This window comes from Hyperolius riggenbachi, chromosome 3 (assembly GCF_040937935.1).
Source record: "Hyperolius riggenbachi isolate aHypRig1 chromosome 3, aHypRig1.pri, whole genome shotgun sequence".
Classification (NCBI taxonomy): Eukaryota; Metazoa; Chordata; class Amphibia; order Anura; family Hyperoliidae; genus Hyperolius; species Hyperolius riggenbachi.
In genome coordinates, this window is record NC_090648.1 from 299032725 (window position 1) to 299059816 (window position 27092).

At 44.0% G+C, this 27092-nt stretch overlaps 1 protein-coding gene across 1 annotated transcript in view; it reads right to left on the minus strand.

Moving 5' to 3' along the window:
* The window catches only part of LOC137562309 (protein kinase C-binding protein NELL2-like), a 256518-nt gene that overhangs the window by 186020 nt on the left and 43406 nt on the right, over window positions 1-27092 (minus strand). The window contains exons 3-6 of the mRNA XM_068273644.1: window positions 19585-19758; window positions 19199-19295; window positions 6638-6710; window positions 6455-6537 (exon numbers count right to left, since the gene is read on the minus strand). Coding sequence (XP_068129745.1) covers window positions 6455-6537; window positions 6638-6710; window positions 19199-19295; window positions 19585-19758 — 427 coding nt within the window. The remainder of the gene's footprint in view (window positions 1-6454; window positions 6538-6637; window positions 6711-19198; window positions 19296-19584; window positions 19759-27092) is intronic.

The following is a 27092-nucleotide window of genomic DNA, read 5'->3' on the forward strand; positions in this document are numbered from 1 at the left end:
TGTATCCAGCATGATGTCCTACAATATTATTATACTGTATTGTGCGTGGCTGAGGGAGACCTTTCAGGAATCCCCCCCCCCCCCTTGAAAAACCTGAGTTTGCCCCTAGGTGGACAGTGGCTGTCTTGTCTATGATGCATAAGTACTCAGAACTGGTCCTGCTGGCTGATTTGAAGTACACTTATTAGTGTTCTTGCATCATTGCATACTATAGCATAGAAACTGGGTGACAATGAAACTTCAGATTTAGCTCCAGCATAGCCTTTTACCTCTGTTCCTGACAGCATGTCACAACACACAGCTACTCATCACCTTACCCATGTCAACTCTAATGATGTGCTGACCATGAGTTAGATTTGTATTAAAGTCCACCTAACTCCAAAACAGAACAAGGAAAATTGTAATAGCAACAAAAATGAAATACATATAAATAGTGCATGGAAGCAAAATATAGGACAGAATACTTTTCTTATGGTCTATATGGATGCAGACTTTGGCAGGTCAGTTAGGTGTAAGCAAGCATGAAAAATGGGCATAAGAAAATTTGGGCACCCAATTTCGGCTATTAGGATATCAAAATTATTTATTAATATTCTACATTTTGTTACGATAGTAATACATCGATAACTAATACTAATATTTTACTACTACTAAACCTAGCCCTATTCTCACACAGGACCCTCCCTCTACTGATGCGTAACCTTAACCAACCCTCTGCTGATGCCTAACCCTAAATCCCCCAAGCCTAACCCTAAACACACCCCCCCACACCTAACCTTATAGACACCCCCCCCCCCCCCGACAACGTTTCTGACAAAAAAAAACATTTATCAGATGCAAAAATGTTTTTTTTTTCTCAGAGCCTTACCAATATTTTGTACGGGCACCTATGGGGCACTTAAATTTCTGCCGCTAACGGGTACCCAAATGTCCTGCTTCCATGGTCATGTGACACATTCTTCCAGGAATACTGTGAACATTACAGCGGAAACCATGAGTCTACAATGAGGTGGTGGGCCTTTAGAGTTCACAGGAAGTAGGTGTGAAAACATATTTATGCTTTCAGGGAATAACAGACTCTAGCGGTTTTAAAGGGAAATTCCATTAACCTCCTTGCCGGTTATCCCGAGCTCAGCTCGGGGTAACCTGCGTAGGAGGATTTCTCAGGCCCCACTGGGCCGATTTTCAAAAAAAAAAAAAAAAATTTCCTGCACGCAGCTAGCACTTTGCTAGCTGCGTGCAGTTTCTGATCGCCGCCGCTCACCGCCGATTCGCCGCTACCCGCCGCGCCACCCCCCTCCAGACCCCTTGCGCAGCCTGGCCAATCAGTGCCAGGCAGCGCTGAGGGGTGGATCGGGATTCCCTCTGACGTCCATGACGTCGGTGAGGTCATCCCGCCCGGTCGCCATGGCGACCGGGGAAGCCCAGCAGGAAATCCCGTTCTGAACGGGATTTCCTGCTTACTCTGATCGCCGAAGGCGATCAGAGTGAATAGGGGGATGCCGCTTGTCAGCGGCTATCATGTAGCGAGCCCTGGGCTCGCTACATGATGTAAAAAAAAACAACAAAAAGAAGTGTTGCGCTGCCCCCTTGCCGCCAGAATTTTAACGGCAAGGGGGTTAAAGGAATACTATCGATTCACATATTTTTTCAATTGACACGGGAATTGTTTGGGAAGTGCTGCTAAGTACTGGTGTATACATTTTAGTAGCAACCTCTTTGTTTACTGTTATCAAAATACTTTCAAACTTTACTGACGCCAAAACTGACGGCAGACTGAGCCATGAGGAGAGGGGAAATTCCCCTCACACTTGATCAGTTAACTCTATGTGTAACTCGGTGTGTGACAGAGAGAAAGCTCCCAACAGCTGCAGCTTCTGTGTCCTGTGTTTCTGACTGAAGTGTCTGAAGAGAGCAGAGGAAATGTAACTAATTGTCACAGCTTTTCATACTGTTTTTGCTTTCAGAGTTTGATATTTGCTTTCTGTAGTCTGATATGCAACTCTGGCTGTGCATTGAAGCAGACACCCCTTCTGAAATTGATTTGTCCCAATTTAGCCAAATCCTACCCTCAAATTACAGCTTTTGCATCTGATATTTAACATGAAAAGTAGGAAAATGTTTACACAGCTACTTAGACATTATTTGTACATTGTCATTTTAGAACACTTAGGTATTGATAGTATTCACTGTACTGGAAATTAAATAGCAATTATAATATACTGTAATGTTTAACTATTGCTTTTTCCTCCTCAAATGATAACAGCGGTATAAATTCAGAATAATGTTCAGACTCTGTCTTTGGTAAGAAACCAAACTAATGCCTGCAAATATGTCTGAGGGATAGGAAGGAGGAAAAAATAGCCTGACCGACAGATCCACAAATAACGAAAATCACCATGGGATACAATAGACACTGCTTTGGAGAACTTGCTTATCTTTTATTTTAGCACAGTGTGTAGTATAGAAACAATCAATCAATGTAAGTATGCCCGGCCATGTGGGCGGCAGCTTAGTGTGGGTGGTGCAGTTGTGGGCAGTGGCTTAGTGTAGGCAGCAGCTTAGTGCGGCAGTCATGGTGTGCATACGCAGTCGTACGTTAGTGTGAGTGGTGCAGTTGTGGGTGGTGCAGTTGTGGGCAGTGGCTTAGTGTAGGCAGCAGCTTAGTGCGGCGGTCATGGTGTGCGTACGCAGTCGTACCTTAGTGTGGGTGGTGCAGTTGTGGGCAGTGGCTTAGTGTGGGCAGCAGCTTAGTGCAGCGGTCATGGTGTGCGTATGCAGTCGTACCTTAGTGTGGGTGGTGCAGTTGTGGGCAGTGGCTTAGTGTAGGCAGCAGCTTAGTGCGGCAGTCATGGTGTGCGTACGCAGTCGTACCTTAGTGTGAGTGGTGCAGTTGTGGGCAGTGGCTTAGTGTAGGCAGCAGCTTAGTGCGGCAGTCATGGTGTGCGTACGCAGTCGTACCTTAGTGTGGGTGGTGCAGTTGTGGGCAGTGGCTTAGTGTAGGCAGCAGCTTAGTGCGGCAGTCATGGTGTGCGTACGCAGTCGTACCTTAGTGTGAGTGGTGCAGTTGTGGGCAGTGGCTTAGTGTGGGCAGCAGCTTAGTGCAGCGGTCATGGTGTGCTTATGCAGTCGTACCTTAGTGTGGATGGTGCAGTTTTGGGCAGTGGCTTAGTGCAGGGGTCATGGTGTGCGTACGCAGTCGTACCTTAGTGTGAGTGGTGCAGTTGTGGGTGGTGCAGTTGTGGGCAGTGGCTTAGTGTAGGCAGCAGCTTAGTGCGGCGGTCATGGTGTGCGTACGCAGTCGCAGCTTAGTGTGGGTGGGGGAGTTGCGAGTGATGGCTTTGTGCATCACAAGATTGAGGTTATCTGGTTTAAACTAAGAGCAAGACACACTAATATATCATGGGTAGAAAAAGCAGATTTAAATGATCTTTCGAAGTGGTTTATAGATTGAAGGAAAATTTGCCTTTGAAACTGGACTGCAATAACTTGTGTATTTTGGTGGCTACTTTATAGACTATTTAAGTCTATATTTAAGTCTTAAGTACCTGCAGAGCTGCAGTAAGCAAAGCTACATGATGGATCTTTCCACTGGAAAAGTTTATTTCCAAAAGGTAGTACATGGCTAAGCATGATTGCTTTTAGAATTTGGCTAGTTCAATGATGGGTTTAGTTTCGTTAAACGTTATCTCTATTTAATTCTTCTGTTTCCTCATCTACGTTTTTCAACAGTCTATTACCATCTACACATCCACTGGGGCCTGATTTATCAAAGCATCTCCAAGCATATTATAAGAGGATAGATTCACAAAAGTACAGTAAAAATTGCATGTGCAAACAGAGCACGTAAATTTTACAGGCATTGAGGCAAACTAAATAAAGGGAGTTCTGCAAGTATCACAACTTGTGTTACAGATGTAGAAGTGCACATAACACCAGTTGCGCTACTTAAGAGAACTTTAAACCAGGCTTGAACATCATCCCAATCAGTAGGCAACACCTTTTCCCAGGAGAATGTTTCACCTTTTCTCAAATAGATCATCAGGGACATCTATATGGCTGATATCTTGGTGAATCCCTGCCCCCCCCCCCCCCCCCACAGTGTGGTGCCATGGCCTGGACGGTTTGCGGTCTGTGAACCATGTTGCATTGTGGGAAATAACAGCTGTTTCCAACTGCCAAGCAAGCAGTATCTCCCTCTGTGCATAGAACTGTCACAAAATGAACACTCCGCAGAGATCACTTGGTAGAACTTAAAGCAGACCTGAACTCAGAATGTCAAACGACCTCTATACGCTAAAAGATACACAACAGCTTAATAACCTTTAAAAAAACAAATTTCTTTGTTACAGCTGATACAAATCCTAAAATAAATCTGCACTGTTTCTACTTCCTGATTCATGGAATCAGACATATTGTTAACATCCTGTGGTTCCAAATGAGCTTATCTGCCATCTCTGCCATTGGCAGTCAAGTAATTGTATTCATTACGTTATTTCACTACAATTCTTCATTTAGCAGCCCCCATTATGCAGTTTATTTAAACGCCGGTAAAATTTACATGTGCTCTATGTTTACGTAAATGCAACCATTCTTTTGTGAATCTCGTCCAAGGACTTAACACACCTAGATCAGATATTTATTTTTTAAATCTGTGGATAGGCAATATAGAATTGCAAACTTTACCTGCTATATTCACACAGTGGGCCCTGCAACAAAGTTAGTGAGACTTGTTTTCTAATTAACTCAGGCTGTCCTGGATTCATTCTGCATAAGGGACTTGTACTGTGGATGCTGCAACCAGCTGTAGTCAAACCACCAGTAATTAGTATTACCCTTTTAGTAATTCCCATTGTGTCAGTATGACAAGTTAGGGCCACAACCTTATGACCAAGCAGCAGATTTTTTTTAAAGCAGCTCTGGTTTTCCCAAACCCTGTCCTCAAATACCCCGAATAGTCCATGTTTTGTTTAAATCCACAGAGGCAGTTAATTAGCTCTGCCCAGACACAAATTACCTCACCTGTGAATGTTTGTGGTTTTCTGCAAAACAAGTACTGTTGGTGGTACTTGAGGACAGGGATGGGAAGCCTTGTACTAAACCATTTGCCGTAATAAATCAGGAAATGTTCGGCAACACTTTAATAAAATCGGGCCCAATGTAAACTCCATAATTCATTTTTTCAGGAACATTCATCAGAAGAAATAGGATAGTTTTCAGATAATGTTTAAAAGCATAAATATATATCAACATAAAATTATTTTCTCCCCACGATTTCCTTTCTAAAATTACTCTTCGAAATCTCATAAATGCATTCATAAAGCTAACGTCTAAACATCAAGGTGTTCACCTAAGCTGCATCCATTGTCTAATAAGCAAGCAGGTGACTCTAGAAGCAAAAAAAAAAAAAAAGGGGTAAATTTATGAGAAAAATTACCAAAAGATGAATCTACCCTGTTAATTTGACTTTAGACAGGCCAACAGCTTAAATGACCCATCAATTTCTTATGACTCCTGAGGAGGTGCTCAACTGTCCCTACTGACATATGTATGCAAGAAGTGATTGTAATCTATGGGAGATGTGAGCCAGTCCAAGAAGTCATTGTAATCTATGGGAGATGTGAGCCAGTCCAGGGACTCTAGTGGACACATTTACATACTGGAATTCTGAATCTTGACACAAACCACACTATTTGAGTGAGATAATGACTTCCATTAAACAGGTGTTTGGCTAAAGTCAGGCTCACTTTGAAGTGGTTGTAGTGATTTTGGGTAATTCAAATCTCAGGAGCATTTGCCACTGCCAATAACAGGGCTTCATTACATTCTGCAGTTCTTCTGAGCACTGCATGCCTCTGAAGTTGAATGAAAATCAGACACCAGACCCATCTAGTGGCCAACTCTCCTCCTCATGTGAATGTTGCCAGGTCTCTGCAGTAGTTCACAGTCAAGGCAGGAATAGAAGTCCATCAAGTTTTGGGGATTTATTGAGCTCTGGACTGCCCTGTTAATAACAGCAGAGAGGGCTGCTGACATGACAGGGCTAAATAGTATGCAACCTTTCCACCAAGGAGACACAAGATACATGATTGTATATATTTTGTGTACATTTTTTTCCCAACTGTAAGAAAAAAAAAATTAGCAAAAAAAAAAAAAAAAAAATATTAGATTTATAAATACACAATTACAATTTATCCTACACCATTCATTTATTTTTGAGAAAAAAATGATCAGAATTTCCCACCAAGGGCAATCAAAACACAATGAAAACATTTAGCGATTAAAAGAAAATAAAAATTTTAAATTTTTCTTTAAAAAACGAACATTGTTATTGAGAAAACAAAAGAAAATTAAACATTTTATTATAGTGTGCATGACCACCTTTACACCACCTTTACATAGTAAGATTATATTACTACTAAGGGGGGGGGGGGGGGGGGGGGAATCAAATTACCTTTGCTGAAGTTTTTGCCAAAATATCTTGCAGCTCCATAATTTTCTGAACCAGTCCATGAAAGTCATTACATGTTGGACAGGCTGAAATGATAATTGTATGTATATCACACATGCTGAAACTCAAGGTAAGGCTCTATTGTTATTTTAAATAAAGAAACAGAATATAATTGTATATGCTTACTGCGATTTAGATCAGGGCACTGGGAGATAAATCCTTGCGGCATGATAACAATCTGCAGATCCTGCATGATTCCCTGTGGACAAAACACCAACTGTGTATATTTTTGTCACATTGTGTTCTACATTACCTGGTACAATCCGTCATGTACATTGTTTTGTATTTCATAAAATCAATTTCTAGACATGCTACCGAGACTAATTAAAATACCTGCAGCTGGCAACGGAAAGCAGCTTAAACATTAAATAAAACAATTTACCTTTCCCTAAAGCATATAACTATATTGATTTCTCAATATATGGATGCAAACCCAAAGGAACAAAGAGAAGCAATTAGTACAGACATAAAATATACATATATCAGAACATAATGATGCATATGCATGCTTAATCAGGATTCATGAGAGATAGATTTTCCAGGCAATAAAGTAAATGATGCTTCTTGGTACTTGCGGTTATTATCTAAGAAGGAAGAGGGTATTTAGCTTATAACCTAAGACTATTAAAAACTGTTATTGTTATGCTATTTCATAAAACAGATGAATATTAAAAAATATATATATATATATATATATATATATATATATATATATATATATATATACAGTATATCATATATTCTATATCTATCTATAGTGTGTGTGTGTGTGTGTGTGTGTGTGTGTGTGTGTGTGTGTATATAATATAATATATATATATATATATATATATATATATATATATTTTTTTTTTTTTATTGTATTTAAGTGTCCCTGAAATTTTTTACATTCCCTTCCTCAAATATACTTTAGCACTTGCCCTCTGTGCTTCCAATCAAACTGTTATACACCAAGTTATACTGATGTGAAGATCCACCTCTTGACCCACATAAGATGGGAGGGCTCTCTGCTGCATTTTCACCCACTTTTTGCAAATTGCCTTTGCAAAACATTAAGATCAAGGGGGCTTATGCTCACCTTGTGCTAGGAGCTGGCCCTGGACTGCCTATGGTGGAATCCTGAAACTTTTTTTTTTTAATAACGTGACCCCCAGATGTTTACTGCTCCCAGGTAAATAAGTAAAATGGTCATTTTTTTATTTTAAAATAATATAGAGTTAATGATTAAACTTAAATTGAACTAAATGCAAATTAAAAAAAACATACATTTTCCATTTGCCACCTAGCATTACTATATGCGTGGTGGCCCATATTAATTGAGCAATAGCAATGCTTGGTAGTGGATTAAAATATTGAATTTCCCTACAGGGGGTTTATTTGAATTTTCCTGCTGATTTCCTATTGATCACACAGAGAAGGCTCCTGATCATTTTAGTGGCAAATAATGGTGGGGTTGGATGGTGGATGGCACCTGCAATCATGATATTTTTTTTTTAGGTCTCTCGTACAGCCTGTGTGGAAAGAAAAGCCGTGTTTACCAGCTGTTTTGTAACGATTTGTGTCGCCATGAGGGGGGGGGGGGGGGGGCAGAGATGCACTGTAACCTGTCTGTAAACTGTATGTTTACTTTACACTGCATGGCAGAAGGAGACACACACAGACAGGAACCCAGAGCTTCAGCTGATGATTATTTACACACATTTTAAACTATATTTCTGCTTCCTCCACAGTATTGCCAACAGTGAGACTTTTTCTCTGTAAAAATCATATTTTCTTCATACAAAATATGAAAAAAGGCCTTTGTATTGCTATTTGGTAGTAATTACTCGACATATATGTGAAATTTAGAATTTTAGTTAACTTTGATAGTTGTCCTTTAACATCAAGCTTGTTCTTTATTTCATCAGTCCCAAAGATATTTTTAGTATAGCACTGTCAGGGAACTTCTCCAGTGCTCCATCACAGGACATGTAAAATTATTTGGAAGACTTCATATTTTAGGTCTTTTTACACAGATGAGACAATAATTTCTTGTAATTTTGGCCACAAATCTAGTGTATACAGATACCTCATGATGGGGTTTAGTGATGCATCACAGTGGGTTGTTTACTGATCAAGGAAGAATGAGTGCATTATCTGTTTTTGCCTTCCGTGTCAGAGGAGGCTGCTTGCTCATTCACCATTCAATATCTCTCTGTTCCATGGAGCATGATGCACTGCTTGGCAATAGCAGGCAGGGCAGCCATCGGGGGGGGGGGGGGGGGACGGGGACAAGTGACACTGCAGTGAGGGGCCCAGTGATTCTGGGGGCCCTGGGCCCCCCAAAGTTCTGGAAGGGCTGTGGGGAGCAGATAAGTGAGCCCGCTACAGCAGACTATCTATACTGGGGCACCACCTATATCTGGCTACAGGCTACCTATACTGGGCCACCACCTATACCTGGCTACCTAAACTGGGGTTGGAACCACCTCTACCTAGCTACCAATATTCTGGGGCACCACCGATACCTGGCTACCTATACTGGGGCACCACCTATACTTGGCTACTTATACTGGGGCGTTTATAGCTTGCTATCTATACTAGGGGCACCTGTACATGGCTAACCTATACTGGTGCACCACCCATACCAGGCTACCTATACGGGGGGCAACTATACTAGGCTACCTATACCGGGGCACCACCTAGAGTTGAATACCTATACTGGAGCACCTGTATCTTGCTGGCCTATACTGGGGTACCAGCTATACCAGGCTACCTATACTGGGGGCATCTACACCAGGCTACCTATACTGGGGCACTACCTATAGCTGGCTACTTATACTGGGGAAACCTATACCTGGCTACCTATACTGGTGGCATCTATAACTGGCTAGGGGACAAGCTGAGACATAAGGGAACAAGAGGCAACACAGGGGGCAAAGAGGCACAGGGAGAACAGAGGTGGACAAAAGAGGCATAGGGAGAAAAGAGATGAGATGGGAATTTAAGGTCACACAGAGGGACACAAAAGAGGCACAAGCTGAGGTGAGACAGAGGGCGACAAAAGAGGCACAGGAAGAAAAGAGGGGGGGCAAAAGAGAACGGACAAAGGATAAGAACGGACCTACAAGTCCCTATCTCATTTGTTAACCGGGGGCTACCTGTATTTTGCTAGTATTTGGCCCACCTACAACATGCCATGGTCACGGCCACTTTTTGCCGCATCACGCTGTGCATGCCGTTTTCTTCAGTGTCGGAGCAAGCACATTTTTTGCCGCAGCGCACTCTGCGCACGTACATGGGGTGGGGTGGCTAGTGGGTGTACACAGCAACCAGTGAGTGGGCCCAGGGGGGGGGCAGGGCCTGATGATGTGTGAGGGGCCCCAAAATTTCTGATGGCGGCCCTGATAGCCGGACAACATGTGTCTGTACAGCTGTCATTCTTAGAACTGTTACCCTAATGACCAATCATCAATCATTAAGTACAATATTGTTGGAGCATGTGTATGTATATTTACAGATGGGGTGACAGACATGGACTTATTGCTTCTCTCCCACTCCCCAGAGCAATTGTCCAACAGTCATATATAGATATATATATATATGCAGCTCTACATTTAGTCAGCACACTGTGCACATCATGACAGTTACTGATTGGATTTTTGCTCTACCAACCACTAAACTATTGCTAAGATGTGCAGAACAGCCTGAACGACACTACTTTCCCTTTCCAGCTGCCTTACATTGCTGCTTTCCTCTGAAGTCTATGAATAAGTTTGCCCTGACCGAGCAATAATGTGATAAAAAATAGTGTTGGGCGAACATCTAGATGTTCGGGTTCGGGCCGAACAGGCCGAACATGGCCGCGATGTTCGGGTGTTCGACCCGAACTCCGAACATAATGGAAGTCAATGGGGTTTGTAAAGCCTCCTTACATGCTACATACCCCAAATTTACAGGGTATGTGCACCTTGGGAGTGGGTACAAGAGGAAAAAAAATTTAGCAAAAAGAGCTTATAGTTTTTGAGAAAATTGATTGTAAAGGAAAAATTGTCTTTTAAATGCTGAAAATGTCATGTTTCTTTGCACAGGTAACATGGTTTTTACCGCCAGGCAGTCATAAATGTAATAAAGATAAGAGGTTCAATAAACAGGGACCGGTAACGCTAACCCAGCAGCAGCAGCAGCACACGTGATGGAACAGGAGGAGGCGCAGGAGGAGAAGGCCACGCTTTTTGAGACACAACAACCCAGGCCTTGCATGAGGACAAGAAGCGTGCGGATAGCATGCTTTTTACCGCCATGCAGTCATAAATGTAATAAAGATAAGAGGTTCAATAAACAGGGACCGGTAACGCTAACCCAGCAGCAGCACAGAGCACACGTGATGGAACAGGAGGAGGCGCAGGAGGAGAAGGCCACGCTTTTTGAGACACAACAACCCAGGCCTTGCATGAGGACAAGAAGCGTGCGGATATAGCAGCAATGCTTTTTGCCGCCATGCAGTCATAAATGTAATAAAGAGAAGAGGTTCCATAAACAGGGACCGGTAACGCTAACCCAGCAGCAGCACAGAGCACACGTGATGGAACAGGAGGAGGCGCAGGAGGAGAAGGCCACGCTTTGAGACACAACAACCCAGGCCTTGCATGAGGACAAAAAGCGTGCGGATATAGCAATGCTTTTTGCCGCCATGCAGTCATAAATGTAATACAGATGAGAGGTTCAATAAACAGAGACTGGAAACGCTAACCCAGCAGCAGCACACATGATGGAACAGGAGGAGGCGCAGGAGGAGAAGGCCACGCTTTTTGAGACGCAACCCAGGCCTTGCATGAGGACAAAAAGCGTGCGGATATAGCAATGCTTTTTGCCGCCATGCAGTCATAAATGTAATACAGATGAGAGGTTCAATAAACAGGGACTGGAAATGCTAACCCAGCAGCAGCAGACGTGATGGAACAGGAGCAGGCGCAGGAGGAGAAGGCCAAGCTTTTTGAGACACAACAACACAGGCCTTGCATGAGGACAAAAAGCGTGCGGATATAGCAATGCTTTTTGCCGCCATGCAGTCATAAGTGTAATACAGATGAGAGGTTCAATAAACAGGGACCGGAAACGCTAAACCATCCCAGATGTTCATTGGTCATGTTACTTGGTTGGGGTCCTGGAGTGTTGCGTAGTCGTTTCCAATCCAGGATTGATTCATTTTAATTTGAGTCAGACGGTCTGCATTTTCTGTGGAGAGGCGGATACGCCGATCTGTGACGATGCCTCCGGCAGCACTGAAACAGCGTTCCGACATAACGCTCGCTGCCGGGCAAGCCAGCACCTCTATTGCGTACATTGCCAGTTCGTGCCAGGTGTCTAGCTTCGATACCCAATAGTTGAAGGGTGCAGATGGATTGTTAGACACAGCTACGTCATCTGACATGTAGTCCTTGACCATCTTCTCCAGGCGATCGGTGTTGGAGGTGGATCTGCACGCTTGCTGTTCAGTGGGCTGCTGCTGCATGGGTGTCAGAAAATTTTCCCACTCCAAGGACACTGCCGATACCATTCCCTTTTGGGTACTAGCTGCGGCTTGCGTTGTTTGCTGCCCTCCTGGTCGTCCTGGGTTTGCGGAAGTCAGTCTGTCTGCTTACAACTGGCTAGAGGAGGGGGAGGATGTCAATCTCCTCTCTAAAGTCTCCACAAGGGCCTGCTGGTATTCTTCCATTTTGACCTGTCTGACTCTTTCTTCAAGCAGTTTTGGAACATTGTGTTTGTACCGTGGATCCAGAAGGGTATAAACCCAGTAATTGGTGTTGTCCAGAATGCGCACAATGCGTGGGTCACGTTCAATGCAGTCTAGCATGAATTGAGCCATGTGTGCCAGAGTCCCACCAGAATCCTCATCATCCTCTTGTGAGCGTTGTGATAGTTGTTGTGATGCATCATAGTCGTCACCTTCCTCCTGGTCTGCTTCTGCTGACCATTCGCGTTGAATTGTGGAAGTCCAACGTGCACCGCTCTGGCCCTCGTCAGTGGTGGCATGAAACTCCTGCTCCAACTCCAGCTGTTCCTCCTCCTCTTCTTCGTCATAGCTGCTGGGGCCAGCGTTCCCTGAGGCGGATGGCCTGATGTTGGTACCATCACGCTGATCGTTTTCTCCTTCAGATTCCCCCAGTTGCATCATGACAGCTGTTTCCTTGATTTTTAACATCGACCTCTTCAGTAAACACAGCAGTGGTATGGTAATGCTGACTGAAGAGTTGTCACTGCTCACAAGCAACGTGGATTGCTCAAAATTTTGGAGGACTTGGCAGAGGTCCAACATGTTGGCCCAATCGGATCCACAGAAGCTTGGCAGCTGGCCGGATGCGCCTCGGTACTGCGCCGTCATGTACTGGACCACTGCACTCTTCTGCTCGCAAAAGCGGGCTAGCATGTGCAGCGTAGAATTCCAGCGCGTAGGGACATCACACAGCAAGCGATGGTGGGGGAGATTGAAGCGCTCCTGCATCTTGGCGAGTGCCCCCGAAGCAGTACTGGAAGTTCTACAATGTTTGGCCACTCGACGCACCTTCAACAGAAGATCGGCCACGCCTGGGTATGTCCTCAGGAACCGCTGAACTACTAGGTTCATCACGTGCGCCAGGCAAGGGATGTGTGTCAGCTTAGCCAACCTTAAAGCGCGAATGAGATTACTCCCATTATCACACACAACCATGCCCGGTTTCAGGTCCAGCGGTGCCAGCCACAAATCCGTCTGTTCCTTTATTCCCTTCCAAATTTCCTCCCCTGTGTGCTGCTTATCCCCAAGGCAGATTAGCTTCAGCAACGCTTGCTGACGCATGCCAACAGCTGTGCTGCACTACTTCCACGATCCTACTGCTGCTGGGTTAGCGTTTCCGGATGAGGTACAGCTTTGAGATGCGTTGGAGGAGAAGGAGTCAGAGAGGTAGGTGCTGCTGTTATCCAGTGTGAGGGACGGCGGTGCAGCTGTTTGTGGCGTGGGCAACACCCGTGCCGTAGCAGGTGAGGAATCGCTGCCAGGCTCCACAAGGTTCATCCAGTGCGCGGTAAGGGAGATGTATCGACCCTGGCCGAACGCACTCGTCCAGGTGTCAGTGGTGAGGTGAACCTTGCAGGCAACGGCATTCTTCAAGCTTCGGGTTATTTTGCTGACCACGTGCTCATGCAACTCAGGCACTGCAGAGCGTGCAAAGTGGTAGCGGCTGGGAACCACGTAACGTGGGATGGCCACTGACATCATGCCCTTGAAGCTGTTTGTCTCCACCAATCGATATGGCAGCATTTCGCAGGCCAGAAGCTTGGCTATGCTGGCTGTTACTGCCACGGCCCGGGGGTCATTTGCTGGCAATTTCCTCTTGCGCTCAAACATCTCCGACACAGACAACTGAACCGTAGCGCTGCACACGGAAGGGCTGTTGGTTGTTGTGTTTGATGAACACTGGGAGACCTCAAGAGCACTACTCCGGAAAGTGACAGTGTCAGCGTCGTCTGATGTTTGTGAATGTTGTGAACCACGCAATGGCTGGGCTACTGCTGCTGCTGAGGCGGGTCTGGTGAACCCAAGGGAGGCAGTGTTGTTTCTGGTACCCTGTCCTGACGCGTTTGCCCAAAGAGTGGGATGTTTGGATAGCATGTGACGGCTCATGCTGGTGGTGGAGAGGTTGTTAATACTTTTCCCCCTGCTCAGGCGGGTCTTGCACACCTTGCAAATCGCCATGGTAACATCCTCAGTGCAGTCTTCAAAGAAAGCCCAGACTTTGGAGCACCTGCCTCCTTGCTGGCGATTTCTGTTTGCTCCTCTTTTGCCTCTCACTTGAACTTCCACGCTTGTGGTGCCTGAAATTGCGCGCCGCCTACCTTGTGGCACAAGGCGAGCTCGTGCAGCAGAGCTCCCCACAACAACCTCTGCGCAGCACACTCCAACGTCGTCTTCCAGATCTTGTCGGCCGACCTCCTGCAATTGCAACCCCTCCTGCCCAATGACCTCTCATCTGTGCTGCTGCTACGACGGCGATGTTCTCGTTCACAAACAAAATCTGGGTCTCTGTCCACATTGTCCATACCCTCCTCTTCCATCTCCTCAAACTCGTCATATGTCATTGTGGGCCGCCGCCGTGGAGTAGAGCTCCCCACAACAACCTCTGCGCAGCACACTCCAACGTCGTCTTCCAGATCTTGTCGGCCGACCTCCTGCAATTGCAACCCCTCCTGCCCAAATTGCTCTGGGATTTGGGTTTCCGAGTCCTCTTCGGACTCGCCTTGTATTTCAGTGCGCGGTGCATTTCCCACAGTTAACGGTTGTGAATCCAGGCACAACATTTCTGGCTGTTCCTCCATTGACCTTTGAAAGGTGGAAGTTTGTTGGGCTGGGAATAGCTCCTGCGAATACCCCATTGTGTCCTGAGGTAATTCATCGGACTGGTTATCTGGCAGTTGTGTGCGTGGTGTCGCTGCCGGTTGTGTCAGCTTTGTGCCCACTGGCTCCTTGTAACTGGCTGAGGACTCGGACCTCGTGCGTGATGTGCTGGTGCTGCTTAACCCACTGCTGGACGCTTGAGAGGTCATCCAAGTAATTATCTGGTCCTGTTCTTTTGGATTTGTGAGGGTTGTTGTCCTGGACAACATGGGCGGTATTGAGTGGGTTTTCTTGGGTGCTCCCCTGTGGCCTGTACGTGAACCGTCAGGGGAAACACCTCTTCCCTTGCCCCTCCCTCTTTCACCGGATTTCTTCCTCATTTCACTTATCCTTACAGTACACGCTGACTGGCAGCAGTACAGTGGCAGTACAGAAATGCTATACAGTACCACTATTCCCAGCAGCGACACAGAGCACAATGCTATACAGTGACGGGTGAGCGGTGTACCACTATTCCCAGCAGCGACACAGAGCACAATGCTATACAGTGGCGGGTGAGCGGTGTACCACTATTCCCAGCAGACACAGAACAGTACACAGAATGCTATATAGTGTGGCTGAACGAGCGGTGTACTACTGTTCCCAGCAGACACAGAACAGTACACAGAATGCTATATAGTGTGGCTGAACGAGCGGTGTACTACTGTTCCCAGCAGACACAGAACAGTACACAGAATGCTATATAGTGTGGCTGAACGAGCGGTGTACCACTATTCCCAGCAGACACAGAACAGTACACAGAATGCTATATAGTGTGGCTGAACGAGCGGTGTACTACTGTTCCCAGCAGACACAGAACAGTACACAGAATGCTATATAGTGTGGCTGAACGAGCGGTGTACTACTGTTCCCAGCAGACACAGAACAGTACACAGAATGCTATATAGTGTGGCTGAGCGAGGTACACAGTGGCAGTAAACAATGCTATATATAGTGTGGCTGAGCGAGCGGTGTACTACTGTTCCCAGCTGCGACACACAATGACTGGGGGGGACCCTGGCTAGCGTGGCTGGAGCGCGAACTACCCTGCCTGCCTACCCAAAGCTAAACCCACAGACAAATGGCGGAGATATGACGTGGTTCGGGTATTTATTTACCCGAACCACGTGACCGTTCGGCCAATCAGAGCGCGTTCGGGTCCGAACCACGTGACCCGTTCGGCCAATCACAGCGCTAGCCGAACGTTCGGGGAACGTTCGGCCATGCGCTCTTAGTTCGGCCATGTGGCCGAACGGTTTGGCCGAGCACCGTCAGGTGTTCGGCCGAACTCGAACATCACCCGAACAGGGTGATGTTCTGCAGAACCCGAACAGTGGCGAACACTGTTCGCCCAACACTAATAAAAAAATGTATGTAAGCAAATAGTTTTATCCATACTATACAATGCACACATTATTTTGAAACCATGTATGGTTTGGTGCATGGTTTTCAAGAGTGAGATTTCACTGATAGTTGAAGACCAACAAGTAATCTACATTACTCCATATTCATCTGAAGAGCAACAACAACAAAAAAGATTAATAAAAAAAATAATCTGTGTGCCTGAACAATACCACCTGTGGCACAAGGCATGTAGTCGAACACTGTCCATCTTACAGAGAAACAATAAGGCATTTATTGGCATGCTCAACATTTGACATGTAAAGCATGTCAACTGGGACACAGAGAGGACTGACATTAATGCATGAATAGGAGATCACATTTTCTCCATTGTGCTACATACCTCAGAGATGAAACACTTCATTTCTGTTTGCCTTTCCCTGGGGTAATATATTAGGATACAAACAGGCCACATTCTGAGTAATAAAATATTGTGTATAATGAAATTCTACATTGCCTGGATAAAGCACACACCTATAGCAAAAAAGAATGGTCACCAGCAGTGATACCTTTACAAAATCGGGTTTCAGCTAATTTCATTGCTGATATTTTTATTATGTAGTAAAAATGTATTTTAGAGGGTTGTGGAACCTGAAATTAAGTATCAGATGAGCATGATACACAATTGCAGCTCTCTATAATGGATCACTGTAGCACAAACACTTGCATGGGCCATAAACCAAGCCCTGGACTTGAAAGGAATCTACATTTCTGATCAATGATATATTTTAGTTCCAAACAAGTCTCCTTGCATATTATTGGGTGGGGGGAGGGGTGTTTTTATAAATCAGCTTTGAACTGTACAGCTAGACATGACTTTTTAAACATACGAAATTATTCAGATTGGTCTTTCTTGCAACCATAGCAATAGTGTTCTATATAGTTTACAAAGAACTCCCAAATTTGTACTTTTCTGTTGGTATGATTGATAAGTTCATTAAAAAAAAAGTGTTTTTTTTTACTGTGAAGGTTTACTCTTCCCGGTTAATCAATATGTAGGCTGACGGCCTAGTGCATATGAGTCCATATTCACTTGAGATTAATAAAAATTCCAATGAAAAATAACATATTGTCCTATTATCAGGAGTGATTTAAAACCGGAAATATTGGTTCCGCTGTCACGTGTGCCATTAAATACCAATGTGCACATGTCCCATCCTATGCACGTAGATTCAGCAAGACGTTACTTGGAACAAAAGACTTGATGGAAAAGCCATCATACACAAAAGCATGCTGATCTGGTGCTTCCAGTCCTTTGAACACTATTTGGAATACTGATTTGTAGCAATCAAGTGCCTGAAAGGATAGCCATGGATTGCCTTGTATATGTTACGGCCAGAACCCGAAGTGTGGCCACTTCGCGTTCTGGCCAGCCACTTCGGGTTCTTGCCGGCCAATGTGCGAAGTGGCGGCAGCGCAGCGGCCAATGTAAGAAATGAAATGATGACACAAAGTTACAATGTATTTTACGGCCATCTCGCTGCAGCCAAATGTATTAGAAGTTGGTTAATTGCATGAAATATAGCCGGCGGCTATGTAATAGATCAGTGCTGTCCAACTTCACAGGCATGGAGGGCCCCAGACCCCATGGTGGAGGGCCGAAGGTTCTTGCTAAAGCCGCAACCCCCCCCCCCCCCCCGCCGCGCCAAAAACCATGGGGGTTCCGTTGCGAGTAGAGCGGCACGCATAGCGCGCCGGCCGAAAAATGGGTGTGGCCATGGACCAGAATGTGGGTGTGGCCACGAGTGGAGACAAATTTACATGAACTTAGCAATGTGGGACATTAAATTAGTACAGTGGTGGCGAACCTTTTGAACCAATTTAGACTACATACAAACGTTTTAACTCATACATGAACATTATGGAGAATCCAAGTTGAAAATAAACTCTGTAGATAAACAATTTCATCCATCCTACTCCTGAAAAATGTATTTTTTTTTTAGAACCTCACAGTTTTATTTTCAGTTAGCTAAAAAGCTAAAAAAGGTTTAATGCTATTGTCTCATGATGAGGATTCAGCTTTTCCATAGTCTCGCAGTCCGCAATCATGTGACCCCCAACAAGACAAATTCAGCAATCATAAGGCCCCCAACAAGACAAATTCAGCAATCATGAGGCCCCCAACAAGGCACATTCAGCAATCATGAGGTAATTAACTGTGCATTAGAGACTTATTTAAAAATCTTTGCGATGTATATAGTTAAACAGCCTTAAAGTGTACCCGAGGCGGCATGTGACAGATGGAGATAAACATGTGTATGTACAGTGCAAAGCATATTAATAACAGGCTGTTTTACTTGCTTTATTTTGCTGTTTGAAAGTTATTTTTTTAGACATGAAGTGACAGCTTCTGTCTTGTCGGTAGCTTGTGGGGAATATAGTAAACATCACGGATAAGAAATTTACAGCCATAAAAGTTTTCCTAGCAGAATACAACTTCTGAAAGCAGAAGGAGATAGTAAAAGGTCAATAGTTGTATTTTTACTTTGTGACACTTAATAGGCTGCCACTGAGCAGAGGCAACAAAACATAAATTCGACTTTGTAAATGTTCAAATATAAAATAAAACCATGGGATATCACAAAGGCTCATTTTTAGGAGTAGGAGGATAAATACAATTGTTTATATCATCAGTTTATTTTCCCCTCGGGTTCACTTTAAAGTCAACTTTGAATATTTTTGGTATAGAATATATAAGAAAGTATTTGGACGGAGAAGGTCGGTGTTGCTAACACTCAGTAATGATTGCTGGCTATCATTTTTCTAGTGCAGATCATAAAATGAAACAAAGAGCTTCATTGGCTGTCATGTATAATTTAGTCACCTTTCTGGAAAATGCTCTTTCAGAGCTCTTGGGTTATTTAGTAAATCAAACAATGTATAAATTAGCCTACCTTAAAGTAGCCATGTGCATTGTTTCTTTGTCCAACCCACAATGTTGTACCAGATGGAATATCCATGAATGGTTTCTCAACAATTCTTTCATAAATTCTGTTGAACAGAATACATGTTAAATCAGTTACACTGAGCCAGTTATTCTCCACATGCTGAAGGCAATAAGAACATTTTATAAAACCACAAAACAAGGATCATTCCCTGGGGACTATTCCCATTAGTCATGCTTGTCAACAACTCCCCAGCAATTGATAAGCTGGCTTCTTATGTATTGGTTCTGTTGGATGGTCACCCTGTTAACTGCCCCCCCCTGCTTGTTTTCTCTATGCAGCTTACAGGTATACATTAAAGTTCTTTGTAAGGATAGTGTATACTTGTCCCTTACTTATTGCAATCCACATGTAGAACCAGATGGGATGCACTGATTGCCAAGGAAAATCTATGCCATTTGTCATCTGCCAGAATGTAGGGAAAAACTTCAGTCTGGGATCGATGACTCCCTGTGCGGTAGTGCAATCTGACTTCATTTCGATGGCCACTACTTTCTAGCTCCAGATACCTGCATAGAAAAAGAATAAAAAGTTACATAAAAATGATAAGAAAATACTGCACACAATAAATAGCATATTGGTTGATGTACCTATATTGCTATGACATTACCAAATCCTAAACCCTGGTCAAAGCAAACCGTTAATCACAAGATGCATCTGTCACTTTCCCTGATATCTGCAGATTATCATCATTACTGATTTTTATAGCATTTTCATCTTCCATAGCACTGCACAATATACAGTAATTTCCACACGGCAAAAAAGGCATAACATTATAGAAGTATGACAGCCCAAAGTGTTCTACAATACAAAGCCATTTCTAGAAACAATATTGGAGGGAGTCATGCCCTTTTGAGCTTACAATATAAGAAATGAGTAAAAAAAAAAACAAAAAACAAAAAAAACCCTCTTAACATGCAAATTCCCACTGACTCAGAAAGAAAAAGTAAAAAAATAATAAAGACACTATAAGGAACACTTTTCTCCTTAAACATGTATTCAAATAAAACAAACTGTATACACAGAATGTTAAAACTGGTAACAGCTACAGCCTATTTTCATCCCTGAATGGACTGATGGATTCTTTCTACAAACGAAGAAGTGATGAGAAACTGGGGCCCTTATTCAATTCACCTTTTCTCCTAAGTTTTCTCCTAGGAAAAAATGATCACCTTCCCTTTAAAATAACTTTTCAACACTTTTCACTTGCTTGTTGGTACATCTTCAGTTGCAAAGTACTATTAAAATTATTTTGAGTGTTTTCTTGCTTGCTGGTGGCTTAAAGGGCTTTTATTGAAAATGTGTGAAAATATCCCCTTGGAGAAAACTCATGAGAAAAAGTGAATTGCATTGGAGCCTTTTTATCTTTTGACTGAGTAATACGATTAACAAGTCATTAAAGGGAACCTTAACTGAACGGGGGGTATAGAGTTTTACTTACCTGGGGCTATTGCCAGCCCCCTGCAGCAGTCCTGTGCCCTCGGCGCCACTCTGGAATCCTCTGGTCCCCCGCTGTCACTTAGTTTCGTTTTTGACGACTCACCAGTCGCCGGCCGCCATGCGTATTATTGGACGCATTCACCAATGCAATTAGCGCTATTGCGGACCGCAACGCGTACAAAAATACGCGTTGCCGCATTCCGCACGCGTAGATATGCGGCAACGCGTATTTTTGTACGCGTTGCGGTCCGCAATAGCGCTAATTGCATTGGTGAATGCGTCCAATAATACGCATGGCGGCCGGCGACTGGTGAGTCCTCAAAAACGAAACTAAGTGACAGTGGGGGACCAGAGGATTCCAGAGCGGCGCCGAGGGCACAGGACTGCTGCAGGGGGCTGGTAATAGCCCCAGGTAAGTAAAACTCTATACCCCCCGTTCAGTTAAGGTTCCCTTTAAGCTATGCACATGTGAGCAATGACTGCTGCCCATATAGATTGGGACATAATCCCTAGGGTAAAAGTTCCATGCATGAGCTCATACAAATGAATCTCTCCACTACAACCAAGTGACTAATTCAGTTTGTATGGGGAGGGGAGGGGATGACTGCACAGTGTGTAATAAAGCAGCTTTCAGCAGGCGGGGTAAGGAGGAAAACAATGGCCTCAATTGACTAAGCTTTATCAAACACTTTATCAAACGTTTTGATATTTTACCTCATTGGTAAAATCTAATTTTGAATTAATTAATGTGTTATATATTTATCAAATGTTTTATCAATAAAACGTTCAATAAATCTATAACACTTTAATGAATTAAAAATTTACCAAAGAGGTAAATTATCAAACGTTTGATAAAGCCTAGTGAATTGAGGCCTATGTGCTTAGCCTATGTTGTAACTTAAAGATCTGCTATGCCTATAAGTAACCTCGGGGAGCACCTTTACACAAGCAAGAATCTTGGCCGAGATGTCCCCAAGTTACTTCCTCGGCTAAGTTCAGTCTAGCGTGTCTGCAGTTTAATGTTACAAGAGCAAGTCAACAGACTAAAGGTGCGTACACACGTGACTATAGTCGTTTGAAACGATCGTTCCCCGATCGTTTCAAACGACGATCGTTTAAAAACAAAACGACGGACAAGCTAGATCATTAAAAATAAACGATCTAGCTTGGCGGATTTTTTCCAACGACGATCGTTTGCATTGCAAAAGTAGTACATCGTTGGAAACGGTCGTTCGTACTAGGCTTGACATGCGCATTTCACTTTTCATTTTTATGCGCAAGCGCAATAGTTGCTTTCTGTAAAATAACGTTCGTTCTAACGATCAGATCGCTACACACTTTTAAAAACTAACTTTACTTAGGTCGTTCTTTCATCAATTAAAAGTTTGTTCGCCGTTCACAACGAACGATCGTTGTCGCATGTGTGTACGTAGCTTAAGTGGCTGATAACTCTAAAATACTTTTCTCTTCTAGGGTGTTAATTAGGTTTTCATTATATTTATGCCAAGTACCGCACAAATTTGCCTTTGTAAAGCGTGAAAAGTTTTCTACTTAGACCAAGATTTGATGGCCATGGAAAATGATGACTGGGTTCCTGTGGCCACCAGTCTCATTTCCAAGTTTTACACCTATGTAAAGGCTCATACACACATCAGACTATAGTCTTTGGAAACTGAAAGATCACAGACCAATCTTACCACCCTTCATGTAGTATGAGAGCCATACCTACACAGTCTATTCTATGGAGCTGAACTCCCCATCAGACAGAAATCTTTGCAAGATGCTGCACACACAGATGCTGTACAGACACAAAAGATCAGTATCTGCAAAAGATCTGTTCCTGCCAAAGATCCGTTCCTGCAAATTGCATTCATAGTCTATGAGATCTGCAGATCATCATACACACCTTGTTTAACTGACATTAATCTGCAGATCAGACAATCATCTGCAGATCTGAAAATCCATCCTGGTGGATCTGATCTGCAGATGATCAGTGGCGTCGCTGTCACTAGGCAACAATAAATTTTGGCCTAGAGCGCCGTGTGTGGCCGTGGGCGCTCTCTCGCCGCATTGTGTGTGTTATTTTATTTTTTTTAATTATCAGGTCGCGCAGCCGGCTGTGACAGGCAGCTCAGCCTGTCCCACCTACTGATCCGCCCCCTCCCTCTTCCAGGGCGAGCAGCCGCACGCTAGTCAGCTTTTACGTGCGGTGCCGCCGCCTACTGGTCCGCCCCCTCTTCCTCTCCAGCAGAGCGAGCGGCCGCACGCTAGTTTGTTTATACGTGTGGCACCGCCCCTAACTCCGCCCCCCGCCTGTCACATACTCTGGAACGCATCGTGTGACCGAGAGTATGCGAGTGTGTGTGACGGTGCACCAGGACCAGTGCCACCGCCGGCTGCGCTACACTGTGCAAACACACTATCTGCAGAGGCGACACCTCACAGTGAGTGCCCTCTGCTCTTGACAATTTCTTATATGCCCCCCTGGTTGGCCCTGAGTCCCCCCCCCCACCACCGCCCACAACACTTGGCAGGCAGTGGCTCCTCTAGGCTGCATATGCTGGCCACATTACGATTATTTCCCGGGTGAATGCTGGCCACATACGATTATTTCCTGGGGAACACTGCCACATTGCGAATATTTCCTGGTGAACGCTGGCCACATTGCGAATATTTCCTGGTGAACGCTGGCCACATTGCGAATATTTCCTGGTGAATGCTGGCCACATTACGATTATTTCCCGGGTGAATGCTGGCCACATACGATTATTTCCTGGGGAACGCTGCCACATACGATTATTTCCCGGTGAACGCTGGCCACATTACGATTATTTCTTGGTGAATGCTGGCCACATTACGATTATTTCCCGGGTGAATGCTGGCCACATACGATTATTTCCTGGGGAAAGCTGCCACATACAATTATTTCCTGGGGAACGCTGCCACATACGATTATTTCCTGGTGAACGCTGGCCACATACGATTATTTCCCCGGTGAACGCTGACCACATCTGATTATTTCCTGGGGAACGCTGCCACATACGATTATTTCCTGGTGAACGCTGGCCACATTACGATTATTTCCTGGTGAACGCTGGCCACATTACGATTATTTCCTGGTGAATGCTGGCCACATACGATTATTTCCTGGGGAACGCTGCCACATACGAATATTTCCTGGTGAATGCTGGCCACATTACGATTATTTCCTGGTGAACGCTGGCACATACGATTATTTCCTGGGGAACGCTGCCACATACGATTATTTCCTGGTGAATGCTGGCCACATTACGATTCTTTCCTGGGGAAAGCTGGCCACATTACGATTATTTTCTGGTGAACGCTGGCCACATTACGATTCTTTCCTGGTGAACGCTGGCCACATACAATTATTTCCTGGTGAACGCTGGCCACATTACGATTATTTCCTGGGGAACGCTGGCCACATATGATTATTTCCTGGTGAATGCTGCCCACATGCGGTTATTTCCTGGTGAACGCTGGCCACATTACGATTATTTCCTAGTGGAACGCTGGCCACATTACGATTATTTCCTGGGGAACGCTGGCCACATTACGATTATTTTATGGGGAATGCTACCGCATTACGATTATTTTATGGGGAATGCTACCGCATTACGATTATTTTATGGGGAATGCTACCGCATTACGATTATTTTATGGGGAACGCTGGCCACATTACGATTATTTTATGGTGAATCATTGCTGCGTTATAATTATTTTATGGTGAATCATTGCTGCGTTATAATTATTTTATGGTGAATCATTGCTGCGTTATAATTATTTTATGGTGAATCATTGCTGCGTTATGATTATTTTATGGTGAATCATTGCTGCGTTATGATTATTTTATGGTGAATCATTGCTGCGTTATGATTATTTTATGGTGAATCATTGCTGCGTTATGATTATTTTATAGTGAATCATTGCTGCGTTATCATTATTTTATGGTGAAAGATTGACGCATTACATTTATCTTATGGTGAAACAGTGCTGCATTGCGATTATTTTCATCAGGGGGGCACCACACGGGGGGAGGGGGGGGGGCGCCACAGGTTTTCTCGCCTGGAGTGACAAAATGGCTAGAGACGCCCCTGCAGATGATGAATGCCTGTTAAACAAGATGTGTATGATGATCTGCAGATCTCATAGACTATGAATGCATTTTGCAGGAACGGATCTTTTGCAGGAACAGATCTTTTGCAGGAACAGATCTTTTGAATGTCTACAGCATCTTTGTGTGCAGCATCTTGCAAAGATTTCTGTCTGATGGGGAGTTCAGCTCCATAGAAAAGACTGTGTAGGTATGGCTCTCATACTACATGGAAGGGGGTAAAATTGGTCTAAGATCTTTCATTTTCCAAAGACTATGGTCTAATGTGTGTATGAGCCTTAAGTGGTGTACAGGTGCTCTATAACATCCAAGCAATCACATGGGGGAATATTAACTAAACAAACAGTAATCAGAATAACTTGCAGAAGACTTTTGATGTGTAGAGTGTAATGTGTTGCATGTAATGCATTATGTCCTACTTCTCAAGTGCTAAGGGCTCATTCACACTATGTGCTGCGCTGTAAGTTTTGACGCAACGCACATAGTGTACGATTTACATGGCAACATGAAAGTCCATAGACTTTCATGTTACCATTCACACTACAGGTGTGCGTTTCCATGCATTACGATGTAACGCTTCTGGGGACATAAAATCGCACGATGCACACGTTTCCCGACGGGTACGGCTGCCGGCGTCTGCGCTCTAGCGCTCCCCGACGTGCATTCCGTGCGTTGACCGTGCGATGGCAACGCAAGCACGAAATCATGTTCGAGCTTGCGTTGTTTAGAGTTAAAGTGGACCTGAACTCAGAACGTGTCCTCTGCTCTAAAAGATATGCAACAGCATAATAACCTTTAAACAAAAAACATTTCTTTGTTACAGCTGATCCTAAAATAAAATCGGCACCATTTCTACTTCCTGCTTTCATTGAAGCAGACATACTGTTAACACCACGTGCTTTCAAATGAGCTTATCTGCCATCTCTGCCATGGCAGTCATGTGACACAGACAGGAGATCAAATTACAACTTGTGATTAGACACAAATGAGGGGGAATTAAAAAACTAAACTCTCTTAATACATACAGGGTGCATTTCTCTTTGTTTTCCTTCTGTCCTATGCAATAGTTCAGGTCCACTTTAACCTCCTTAGCGGTAATCCCGAGTCAGGCTCGGGACGGAAAGTCGCAGAACAGGGTGGTAATCCGGTGCCTGAGTAAGTTTCATGCAGGAGCTTCTGCAGACCTCTCTGAGGTACGTTTTTCTTCTTGTTTTTAGGGTCTAAAAGCTTATGAAAAAAATTGCACGGCTTTTTAGACCCTAAGAGCTCGATTCACCAAGACTTATCGAATCAATTACCGACAGCTTGGTAAAATACCAAACTCGATAAGTTGATTTCAGGATTCATCAAAGTTATCTACAGCTGTTAGCGAGCATTCGGTATTCATTCACTAATGATGCGATAAAACGGAAGAAAGTGCAATTCATGAAAATGAAAGTGGGCGTTGTTTAGCGTTAAATTTAGGATTAGTTATCTCCTTCACTGCTCTGTTGTTATTCCTGTCAGATCATTGCTGACAGAGAAGATGGAGCCATTTGAAGTTGTTATGCATCAGAGAGAGTGATTCAAAGGCGCAGAAGGGCAGGAATAAGGTCTAGAACCATATCAATTTGCAAGAGAATGGATATATTTGCTATACCAGGACATCTGCATTTCTTTTGAATCATCTTGTAAGAGAACACAGGCAGTGCCAGGGTTAACTAAATTGCTAGCGGCATTACATTTTTTTTCAGAAAAGGCTCCTATCAAGCCGTAAATGGCGAAATTGTGGGATTGTCCCAAGCCACTTCCAGAATCCTGGTCCAGGTGTTAAGCCCTATTTGGAATGTTGCTACTTGGTGTTCAAAGGACTGCCTTTTTACCCACAATTCCATAGGAATCTTATGGCGTTGTGTTAAATTACCGCTGTAAAATGGAAATATCGACACGGTATCAAATGCTTACCACATTATCGATATTTTATCGAAGTCACACCGAATGCGGAAAAACCTTGATGAATACAACTAGAAATCGATTGAATTCCGTAATTTAACGAACTGGAAAAAGTTATCGCAAAGACAATGAATCAAGGCCTAAATCTGGAAATAATCATAACGCCAGGGAGGTTAAAGCATGTTATTCTGCTTACCATAGCTCAGTAAATAAACCCAATGGTTCCCAGAGCTGAAAGAAAACAGAGCTTGGAAAACTGCAAAACTGACCACATTTTGTTCTGGAGAAAAGGCTGTTCTGTTAGTCTATGGTTTAATTAGTCAGGTGGTTATAGTG